Raw genomic sequence first — 12,350 nt, 5'->3', positions numbered from 1 at the left:
TCAAATGCTACAGAGGGCATTCCTTACAATATCCACTCTCAATATGTGTATTAATGAGGATCAGTGTCTCTGAACACGGTATGTACACAAATATTTATTTGTCTCTGGAAAAAACATATATTTCTTTTTACTTTTTATACTTATTCATTTACCAAGAGCCTTAATTAAGATGATGCCCAAAAGGCAAAATGGTTTAAAACTAACATTCATTTCAGCAACATTTCCCAAATGTTTAAAACTAACATTCATTTCAGCAACATTTCCCAAAAAGTAATCAGAAATTATTCGTTGTAAGAATAAAAAAATTATGGCTTTACAAACATTGCATCTCGATCCAGGAAGCCACACTTATGCATAATATATTTCAAAAAGGTAAAAAAAACTTGATTACGTCCCTATTCAGTACTCGGTTAGCAGACGGAAGTTACTCCAGAAAGCATATGCAAATGTCTACTATGATTCTTCTATGGAACAAAAATTTAATTGAATTTTTTTCTGTGATTCTTCATAATGTCAATAAATATCTTTTAAATGTATATTGGAAGGAAGTTAATTTAATTTCTGTTCAAAGATTCTTCATAACTAAAATAAACAAACAAATAAATAAGAGGAATAGAACAGTATTTTGTTAGCTAAAAATCATAATCGCTATTTTGCCTACCTGTGCTATGAATTTCAATTATACTCCTCAATAAAAGTTTTATTAGAATAAATAAAAAAATGGTGGTTAGATGATAAAAAGAATTTTTGTGGCTGAGTAATTCAGCTAATATCTTTTTTACTGACAGGCCTCTTTCAAATCACACAACTCTGAACCCGTGATTTGGTGAGTCGCTGGCGAAAAAAAAAAGAAACATTATCAGGGACTAATTAGCAACAGAACTTCAAAAGGTCTTGGTAAAGCATTAGACATCCTGGGACGCCGGGCTCCATTCTCTGTTTTTACGAGGTGTGTGTGTGTATATATATATATATATATATATATATATATATATATATATATATATATATATATATATATATATATATATATATATATATATATATATATATATATATATATATATATATATATATATTATATATTATATATTATATATTATATATATATATATATGGATGTACAGTATATTTAAGTAAATGTACATGTTTCATAGTTTACCAAAGCTTTAGCAAATAACACTTTTTATTCTCAAACCAAACTGGCTTGGCATAAAGTGGAGAGACAGTATAAGATACTGTCTACTTGGAATCCATAAAATATATCTAATTAACCACTGTACACTACGCTGCACAAAGCTTTATTACAGTGATTTTCCACAGAGAGAAGAACAGCTCTCCACACTGCCCTTCGTTGTTGATCAACATCAATTTTCACATACGTAAGGGAATCCTCTATGGCCTTAGTCTATGCAGACTTTAGGAAGGTCTTACTATACTGCTTGTGACACAGCCTATTTAAAGGTTACTGTTAAATTCTGCATTTGCCATGAAAAGTGTTTATGAATAATACTTGACGGGGAGTGCTATTCAACAATCAGCTCGATATGATTTCTATGCTTTCTTTCTCAGCCTGTAGGAGTTATGTACTACATGACCTTCAATCACTTGACGGTCCCAAGAGCCTTTCGAATCAACGTCAAAATCGCCGTCGATCCCTCACAGCGATGTAATCCTTATTCCGTTAGTGCCTACTACCTTTTTTTTTATTATGAAGATAAATGTTTTTTAATGACAGTCTGAACTTGTTTATGTAAGACTGCTTTTAAAGTATCACATATTTCCTCTAAATATTTACTGGTCGCTGAATAGCCCAGCCAGCTATTTCATGTGTTGCACTTCCCGGAGGATATGTATATATTTTTTAAATACTTAAGGGTTTTCGTGTACTTGTTGCCGAGGGTTACATTAGCCCGATTAGATTTCAGAAAAATATTATGTAGCATTTTTTATTGTTTACTGAGAATAAAGATGTTGATTAAAAAGGGAGAGTTTCACTTACTTTGTCTGACAAAGTTGAAAAAGGTCTCGCAACCCTACACTGGGAAAGAGCAGATTTCAGCACGAATATATGGAGCATATAAATACGATTAGTGACCACTTTCAAAAGACGTAAGGTTTACATTTTGCTGTTATCAAAATAAGAAGGATACTTGTTAGGAGATGAAAGATCAAAGACTAAAACGCTATATTGATTGAAAGGATCTATTCTTTAGTCTGGAGATCGCTCAATTTTAGGCATAATTTACACCCAGAGAAATTTTATATGATTAGTGCATCTACCTTGATCAGGATTCGAACCCATGCTTTTTATGGCTAGCACAGCATGGGTACTCCTTGACTTGATGCACTCACGCATCAAGAGTACCTAATGCGTTAACTAGTCAAGAGAGTCAATGCACTCTTGATGACTGACTGCAGAGTCAACTACTGCCCCACACAAGCGCTAAAAGTCATGGTAGGCTCACTTATCATTATTGTGGATCAAATAATTCCTCAGGTACAGTGAAACCGAAACTAAAGGGTCATTTCTATGTGTATGTATGTGTGTATATATATATATATATAGTATATATATATATATATATATATATATATATATATATATATATATATATATATATATATATATATATATATATATATATATATACACCCACACACATATATACAGTATATATGTATATATATATATTATATATATATATATATATATATATATATATATATACATACACACATACGAGTATATACAGTATATGTGTGTGTGTGTATGCTCGCTTACATAAGGCCTTTGTGAAATTCTGCCATTCATGACTTTCCCGTGCTTTATCAGAAAAGTGACGCCGGTTTCAGCAGCCACAAATCATTTTATCATTAAAAAATCCAAGTAAGCCAGGGTCTTCTTACTCTCTGGTTCTCCCAGGAGCCCAGCTGACACTATTAAGTACTCTCCTCCCAGGGATTGTGCGAAGGACATGTTCAAGCCACCTCCATCTCCTCTTCATCATTATCTCATATTCTTATGGCCTTCCGTTTTTGCTCCATCGTCTTTATTCTGTTCCTCTCAGAATTATCTTGAGTCCCATTTCTCTTTAGATATGTGATGCATTCTATTGGGCAAGCTTTATCAACGTCGTGGTGTTTCAATGATCATCCGCGTAATCTAAAACTAAAGTTTCTACTGCTACTCCAGTTATTATTTTCATTATAAAATCCAGGAGAATGGCAAACATTAGAGGTGATACAGCATTCCCCAATAGGGCCAATTATTTGTTTCAAATTCTCTCGAACAGACTACATCAACATTAATCTTGTTTACACTTTGTTCATGAACGAATGAAAATAGTTTCACCTATCATAATGGATGGAACACAATTATGCTAGAAACTCCACAATACCAATTCAACAGAAGGGGATTCAAAATTCCATACACCACGACACACAAATGTCTCAATGTTTATGTGTGAGTGTGTCAGTAAACAATAAATTATCTGGATACAGAACATTAATAACAAGGAAAAAAAGTAAAATAACAATAACAACATAAAAAGTTTGCTCGAATGAACCCTCAACAAAAGGGAACTGAAACGCAAGACTGCTGAAGTCCATGGTGAAGAGGGTATGGCAGTGCAATGCTTGAATGCACTGGCTACACAGTCTTCACCCAGTGTAAGGTCACGAAACTGCACCTGATAAACAGCTCATATACCCCAGCCAATTAAGCAAAACTTAAGTGAAAGGATGGTACAATTAATCATCTCCAGGCCACTGAAAAACTTTTACTACATCACATTTATACATTTTTCTTTACTTCAGGACTGTATAGGCTGTGATTTGCATCCTTGAGGATCAAGGCTAAAATGTTGATCTGGTTGTTAGATTACCAAATTAATTCTCATTTAGCTAGTAATGAGGCTTTCTTCTTCTCTCTGTGAGAACAGAATGGCGAAAAACAGTCATTCTTAAAAACCACCTCTTGGTCTTTAGCGTTTTATTACAGCACTGAGACAGGCATTGGGCTATTCTGCTCTGAGTAATTTGCACTCTGTATGACTGTCTTTACGCAGATAACCAAGTGCATATAATGAAAACACCCGTTGAGCCTCCCTGCCACGTTTTAAAGAAAATTTATTGATGCAACATCCGAGACACAATGCGGTTTTGTATTTTATCTTCTTTTTCCGGTTTGCTGATTTCATTCTACAAAATTGTGGTCTAAAAGTATACACATATACAGAAAAGTACTAATACGAAAAGTTATTGAAGTGAACACAGTTACATACAAACAGAGAGAGAGAGAGAGAGAGAGAGAGAGAGAGAATTGTCAGTGATTTAAAGGGACTTCGCAATCCCAAATTATCAATAAATATTATGTAAGATAAATGCTTGTAAAATTACTACGAGGTAAATTGGACTACTGGGTGATAACTAAGATGTTACGCAGTGTTCACTAGAGAAGAATACATCCACAACCTATGGATTACAAGAAGAAGAAGAAAAAAAAAAGCAAAGCTAGAAGGGAAGCGTCTTGGGTCGTCTCGAACGACAAAGGATTCGGACACAGCGAACGAGAGGGAGAATCATAGAAATGGTAGAATGCTGAGAACTTGAACTTCCCCTTTTCTCTTGATCAATAAAAAGGGGTTACCTTAAGATTCTCGGGACGGGGACTCTGTTCTGTGACGACAGTGAGACTGACCTTCTCTGTGGTCTGACCTACTGCACCTCCTTCGGTCTCCTCGCGGCAGCACAGCAGGCGGGCCCACGCTGACCGAAACTGTGGGGGAGTGGAGAATGATCTATAATTAGATCCTCAAGAAAAAAAAATGTCAAGTCTAGTTATTAGTAGAACATTCAGTTTAACTTTAAATCATTTTTATATACTGGTTGAATGCGTGGAAGAAAATAGGATTTTACAAGACTTGATAAAAAAGGGATGACCCCCCCAAAAAAAAAAAAACCACCGGACCTTTCCATAAAAAAGCATTAAATGAAAACGTTCTCTTATTACTATTCAATTTGTCATACACGAAATACAAAAAGAAATGTTTTTCGATCTTAAATCAGAAGAAAATAGCTAACACTGGAAACTGTTTCCGCTCAGCTTAACAAAGGCTGTGTTGAAGTAGCTGGCCACACTTCGTTTGAGAGATGAGTAACGGAACGAATGGCTACAAAACAGAGGTTGATAAGAAGCCTTTGGCTCCTGCCGCGGGGATCAGGGGACAGCGGAAAGACAAACCGTCATCTTTTCAAGTTCATTTTCCCTAAAGTACATCTTCCGTCAATTTCACACACATGTAATCGCGCTTGAAAATACTTGAAATCTTAGACAGTCATACAACACCCGTTTCTGTTCTGCGAATATAAGTGAAAAGTTGTTCCTTCACAAAAAAAAAAAAAAAAAAAAAGTCTTGGAAACCCTGCTTAAAATGTGCTACTCTTTTAACAGGATTCAGTCTTTGAATAGAATCGGAATTCTAAAAGAGGATAAAATCGTATATTACATGTATGGCTTCCTTAACACTCGTATCTGTGGATGATACATAAAAAAAAATATACAAACCTAAAGGCTATTAGGTTCTGGACTTCACATTCATACGAACTACGTCCTCTTCCTACAGTTGGGTAGAAATAATGACTTGATCGCTAGTGTGAAACTAGCAATTTAAGAACTTGATTTCTTTTTTGTTTGCATTTTATCGAACGGACTGAAGTAACGGTGGGAATGTACTTCCAAGGCAAAACAAAATAAGATCGTTTAATATTGTCAAACAAGATGCCATACAACTCTCAATATGAAGATTGGGACTTCATTTAGTCCAACTTAAGCATGGAAAATAGTGTTTGATGACACGTATATTTGCATTTATTTTTGACAAATACAAATCTAGCCATTCATAACCAGTGATATTTACCAAATTCATTAGAGTGAATTCAATAAGTGGCCTTTATTTATCTTATGTTTTTCGTTTCTTGTGTCTCTTCTTCACACTTGTGTCATCTACTCCATGGAAAGTCAACGTTTAGATAAGATTAGATATAAAAAAATATAAAATAAAAATCCTTCTAGATTTGATTCTACAATTGTTGTTTTGTCACACTGATGTTTAATCAAGTCTTCATACCTTTTCTGGTTTTATTTATCCAATTACTAATCACAAAAAGATTATACCACGTGACACTCGGCTTTCGAAATTTTATGATCGTAAGAGTGTGTGGAGGCAAAAATTCTGGTTAATCTTACTTTCTGAATCAAGGCGTTGATTTACAACCCTGTTTACATTAACAATCACTCATCCCGAAAAGAACGGTAATAAATTTCGGTTACTTCATGAAATATTCGTTAATAAATTTCGGTTAGTTCATGAAATATTATTTCTGGGACTTTGCTGTTCAACGTATAATGGTTCATTTACAGCAGTGGTTTTCAACCTTTTTCATACCGCGACCCCTTATGAGCAAGTCAATATGACCGATGACCCCCTTTACAATTTTTGATTCAATAATATGTAGTCACCATATTTTCATCAACGAAGACAGTACAAAAGGAATCTATATTCACTATGACGAGTCCCAACCCTATCTATACGTTTTTATTTACTCCTCCTTCCAAACCTCTTAGACAATTTTTCTTCTGACGGGTAACAAGTTTATCTAAAAACAGGATTTTTTGCTATTCATTTGCTCTGACGGGTCCAAAGTCTTATCTGCAAACACGATTTTTCGCTGTTAATTCACCGTATTTTACAGCGTCTCCTACCTGGAAAAGTGGTAGTCTTCGAACTGCCCTTAACTATTTTTACTGGGCAAAGAATAGTAAAACACCGCTAAGCAAGGATTTGTTTTAATGCTAGAAATCATTATATGAGAGTAAAATGTACGTGTTTTATTATGACGATATTCTCGACGATATATGAATAGCTTTCTATATCAAAGTGTTCTACTTTTCTACACTTACATTGTTCATAATGTCCTTATATTGTCTATTTGTTAATTTTTATGATATTGAATGAACAAAAACAATTAGAATTTCCTGGTTCGACATTTTACGGGTTGTTCTATGAAAAGTTACAAGGTTTGTTAAGATTGAAATACTACAGTATCTCTCCGACTATCTACCTTTCGTACGCAAAACAACAACAACCTAAAGAAAATAGGTTGTTTGATTAAAGAACTGAAGAAAAGATATATGTAGCCTAGAACATGATTACTGTCCGGCAAATTTCTGGGCGGTTTTCGTCACTAGACAGACTCTCCCTCTCTCTCGCTTTCCAAGTTACCTTTAAAAGTTTCTTTCAACCGAAAACAACAGCTCTTTCCTTTTTTCACAATTTTATTATAAAAACGTTAGAAAAAGACACAAACCACTTTAAAAATACAATAAACATTAAACTGAAATCTTCAATTATGAATTCGTATCTGTAGCTATAAGTATACTTGTGAGTATACTGCATTTTTTGGTTACCAGCAACACCTGAATTTAAGAATTTACGCAAAATATTCCATATGGTGATTTGGAGTAAAAGATCTGTGAATATTAGATTAGCTCTACAGTATGAAGCTTGTGAATATACGGAAGGAATCCGTGCTGTAAAATGACGAGAGTTAGACATTCATAAAGATTTGATAAAGCTTCGTTAGTTAGCCCAAGTTTCAATGGAAGGGATTATCATCATTGAACTGTCGGATAGTACAAAAGATCTGTATACTACTGTAGCTTATATGAAATGTCCTTACAAGTTCTTTACAAAGGATAAAAGAAATTTAGTATGGTAGTCTAAAGTAACCTATTAAGCTCACTCTCAGTCTCCCCTGAATTCCAAATAATGCATCTGTTTACACAGGTTAATGATCTGTTCACTGAAACCTAGTCATATCAATTAGTCAGGTGCGATTCAGACTCAATTTCGTATATATCATCGTAAGAACTTGGATCTTCTTCATAATGCGCCTTTTTACTTCTTTTTTTCTATTCAATTAGCAGCGACCATCAAGTTTCGGATATAAATCCATCAGTGAAATTTTGTCAGAAGCTTCAACATTTGCAATTAATTCCAACTGTAAAGTTTTGGAATTTTTTTATTTAATAGACAAAATAAAAAAAAATAAATATAGGAAAATCGTTCGAGCCAGCCCTGTGAGAGTTAATAATCAGCTCAGTGGTCTGATAAAACTATTTCAATAATTATAATCAGTTATTTACAATCAGGAATTAACGTCCTGTTGACAGATGACGGTAGTATACGTTTTTCTCAGCTGGTGACAGACGATTCCATGCCATTAAACAAATAACATTGAAATATTTACTAGAAAATATGATTAGACATCAAAACTGCAAAAATATAAAATATGATTAGACATTAAAACTGCAAAATATAAAATATGATTAGACATTAAAACTGCAAAATATCCAAGTCATCTTGTGCTTCCCCTTAATATTGAAAATGCAATCCAACCTTGACATTACAGATTCCAAGCTTACGTCACATTCTCTCATGTATCTTCCCCATTATGCAAATCTTCAAAAGACTTTCGCCATCGACCCAGAACTGTATTCTCTTAATTTGGACCTTTCATACGTAATTCATTTGGCATCTGATTTTCTCTCTGCGCTCTCTTCTTATCTCCAAAGTCCTTACTCAGCTTCTTCTGGCTATTCTTTAATTTCTTTTTGGATTTGATTTAATTCCTTCTTTTTTTTCTTAACCACCCCCTCTTGACCTTTTAGTGCATATAAATACTTGAACCTATGGTTCGATTAATTTCTGACTGCAATAAAGTAATATCGTGTCAGCAGTACAAGCTAATTATAGCATCCAAAAAGTTTCATGATAAATTTGCAGTTAGAATTCACATGTCAATGACAACGATATCAGGGTAAAAACTAAATAATGAAATACGGATATCTTTCGTTAATATCTTATACTTTAAATTGCTTCTAAAGCATACAATATCTTTGAGAAGTGTTCCTTCATGCAAGGTTTGTCTTTGTATAAGCTGATTTCGTCTTTTAGTATTCTTTATGTCTTTTACTGGAGTTCTGTTGTAACAGCATTACCATTATGATCACCATTTTTTGGTCTGCGTTTACAGTATTAGTACTGTAGTTGTTTACGTGATTAAAAACGTTACGGGTTTAAACACATGGGTTCAAAATTAAAACGTTGCCAAAACCATTTGTTTCCATTCAGAATCGGTAATTATTAGGATTCTTCTGTACCTCCGACAGCCACAGGTAATGTTGTTTCTACGGATATGCATCACGAGTAACAGGAAGAAACAATGACAGGAAAACCGAATTTTAAAGTTAATGAATTCAGCAGTATAACGTTCATGCATCTCCAGAGAATAATACATAATGGCCACTTCTATTATTGTGAAAAAAAAAATTTCAGCGGGTAAGTCGGGAAACAATAAACTTTGCTTCACAAAGAGACGTAAAATAAGAGGCTTTCATTGTTATGAAAATGTGGTTAGTTCCAATTCGCAAACTTTTAGCACAACTGTTATTGAATTACGCTGTAAAGACTTTACAATTCTAAAGACTTTTTTTGAACTCATTGAATATTCAAATTCGAAACACATTCCAAAAGAATGCAAGTGTCATAGACCTCTTTCTATTTATTCTATGGCATATACCCTGTGGCCTAAAAAAAATCATAAAAGAGGAAACTAATAAAATATCGAATTATATTTAACATACAAATGGGGAAGAATAGGATTTTGGAAAATGTCCATGAAGCATATTTTAGTATTTTTAACTCTGAAGGACTTATGGGTTTATGATCCTTCCCCTTTTTATTACAACATTTGTACTCCGATAATATGTCACGGGACTCTAGAAACTCAAAGTGAATTTCTTTTTAATATTATTATTCATAATAAAAGAACATGCGACAAATCGCTCATGATATACTTTAACGTTTTTTCTTCAAGAATTAACGTATTTCCATTTCTACAGTATCTTCCATAAATGACTTTCATGAGAATTTATTACTATCACTAACACTGATCAGGATCAACTATATTCACTCTCATCTATTTTCTATATTCGACTACTAATTAATAATAATAATAATAATAATAATAATAATAATAATAATACCGATAACAGTTTTAATGCTAGCACTAATCTACTAATTCTACTACGTCTGATAGAACCAACTCTTCTTTAGGCAATATTTACAAGGTGCTATAATGCAAAAAAACCAATTTTTTTTTATCTCCCTTTAGTACCACATAACATTATACTAAGGCATCAGCATAAGCGAAAACTTCACACCGCCCTGTTGACATAATTAACAAAGAAGCTGTTAACTAATGTGAGTTTGCTCCTTTATTCCACCTGGAGTTTTGCCACAGCATTTAGAAAACACAATGTTATCTTTTGCAAGCGAGAAAAAAGAAAAGCAATGAAAATAGCGTTACCCATTTCAACTGTACTCCACTGATAGTAACGGGAGTTAGTAAAAGACTAGCGTATTAAGGGTAAAATCCTAAGGGAAGGCATTTCTACGAAATTTCCATAATTTGTTGTGAAATCTAACGAAGTGTCAACTATCTTACTAAAGATCAAACTCTTGTGAATGACCTCTAATTCCAGCCGCTGCTAGCTACACATTTACTCACTGGAAAGAATATGTTCTTATTGGAACAAAGGAGAGAGAGCCACAGTTTTCTGAACTGTAAAGAAAATAAATAAATAAATAAATCGGGTAACAAACAAATGAAGAAAAAAATACACACCACATATAAGTTCCCTCTTTAATGCCAGAATACTGTTCCATTCTCTTGACTTACGCATTTAGTATGGATTTGTAATTATAATAATTCTGACGTCTGGTAAATATTATAAATGTGAATATGGACATACCTCGTAAAATTTTACTGCTTTCTCCATAAAGAAATACTATCACGTATGAGTTGACAAGAACGTATGAAATATGACATTTCCAATAAATGTTATGGAAAAAAAATACGAGTTACATATGTCATATTAACAGTTAAGAAAACAAATGTCCTAGGGATAGAAACTTACTTATCAAATGGTTAATGGCCGATGAAGGAATGAGAGAGAGAGAGAGAGAGAGAGAGATTGTTTTGGTTAAACTTATAATGTATTGTGACTTGCATGACTCAATGGTATATTTTCTTTGGTCAAAGCGAAATAAATGTTACACAGTCGTAGAGATGTTTCTCGCTGGCTAGGACCCTATATTTGTTTCCTTAACATATGTTGAATTGATGCTCATGGAAATTTTTTTTCTTAAAAATACTATTAACCATTATGAAAACTCAAAAGTTATGCATGACGGAAAATAACAACGCTTGACTGGAAACAATGAGCTAATCAATTAACGGGAAAAGCTTCTGATGACGCGAGTGATGATTTTCGTAACAGACTATAAAAAAAAAAAATAAAAAAGAGGAATTCCCGGAAATCATATATTTATTTCCACAAGATTAGACAAATTTAAAAGTGAAAACCTTGAAAATATATATTTATTTCTACAAGCATAAACTAATTTCAAAATGAAAACCGAGGTAAATGCCCTCGACTTACCTGAGTATTGAGTCCAACGTATATTATAGGATTGTACAAACAAGACGATTTGGCGAAGATAGCAGGAATGACAGCTGCTCCTGGAGTGACGAGTGACTGGTCTCCGAAGGCCATGATCAACGCCATAACTGAATAGGGCACCCAAGCGAAAAGAAACGTGATGCCCATCACTACGACCATAATCGCTACTCGGCGCTCAGCTTTCGCAACTCCTGCCTGGAAGCCACTAGAACCGGCCTGGAAGGATGGAGAAGGGCTCTTGTTCTGTATAGATTTCATTGCCAAAGAAGAAAAAGAAAAATTATTAAGATAAGGGAAAGTAAACGAAAAAAGCACTGATACAGGCTCTAAAATTCATGCCTCCGCTGTTCTCTCCTAGAGAGATGTTGTCTTAAAGGGAGAACAATGAATTTTAGTTATGGAAAGAATTTAACACCAGAGCGCGAAAGAAAGATAACTGATAAACAACAGCAATCCACCTGAAAAGAAAGAGACTGATACTCGTCTGGAATTTATCGTATCCTGAGGAGCAATTTGTTTTCTTGTTTGCAATGCTTATAGGTAATTAATCGTAAACATTTCACAGTTCTTTAAAGATGCCAATCAAAGTAGTTCTCACATATTTTTAATAACCGCAAATTCATAAAGCCACACGCTCAATCAAATATATTTTGCTCTAAAAAGGAAAATATGCATCGCTGTGTAACTTCCTTATACTGTTTTATCTCTTTCGGCAAAATCTATTAAAATAAGTTACTGTATCTGTGGTAAAATCTCTTAA

General features: G+C 33.8%; 1 protein-coding gene across 1 annotated transcript in view; it reads right to left on the bottom strand.

Annotated features, from left to right (window-relative positions):
- Positions 1-12,350, bottom strand: part of LOC136835325 (parapinopsin-like) — a 384,012-nt gene that overhangs the window by 16,337 nt on the left and 355,325 nt on the right. Inside the window, exons 5-6 of the mRNA XM_067098671.1 lie at positions 11,570-11,806; positions 4,652-4,780 (exon numbers count right to left, since the gene is read on the bottom strand). Of these exons, the coding sequence (XP_066954772.1) occupies positions 4,652-4,780; positions 11,570-11,806 (366 nt within the window). The remainder of the gene's footprint in view (positions 1-4,651; positions 4,781-11,569; positions 11,807-12,350) is intronic.

The sequence above is a fragment of the Macrobrachium rosenbergii genome, chromosome 55 (assembly GCF_040412425.1).
Source record: "Macrobrachium rosenbergii isolate ZJJX-2024 chromosome 55, ASM4041242v1, whole genome shotgun sequence".
Taxonomy (NCBI): domain Eukaryota; kingdom Metazoa; phylum Arthropoda; class Malacostraca; order Decapoda; family Palaemonidae; genus Macrobrachium; species Macrobrachium rosenbergii.
This window is presented reverse-complemented; position numbering and strand designations above follow the sequence as displayed.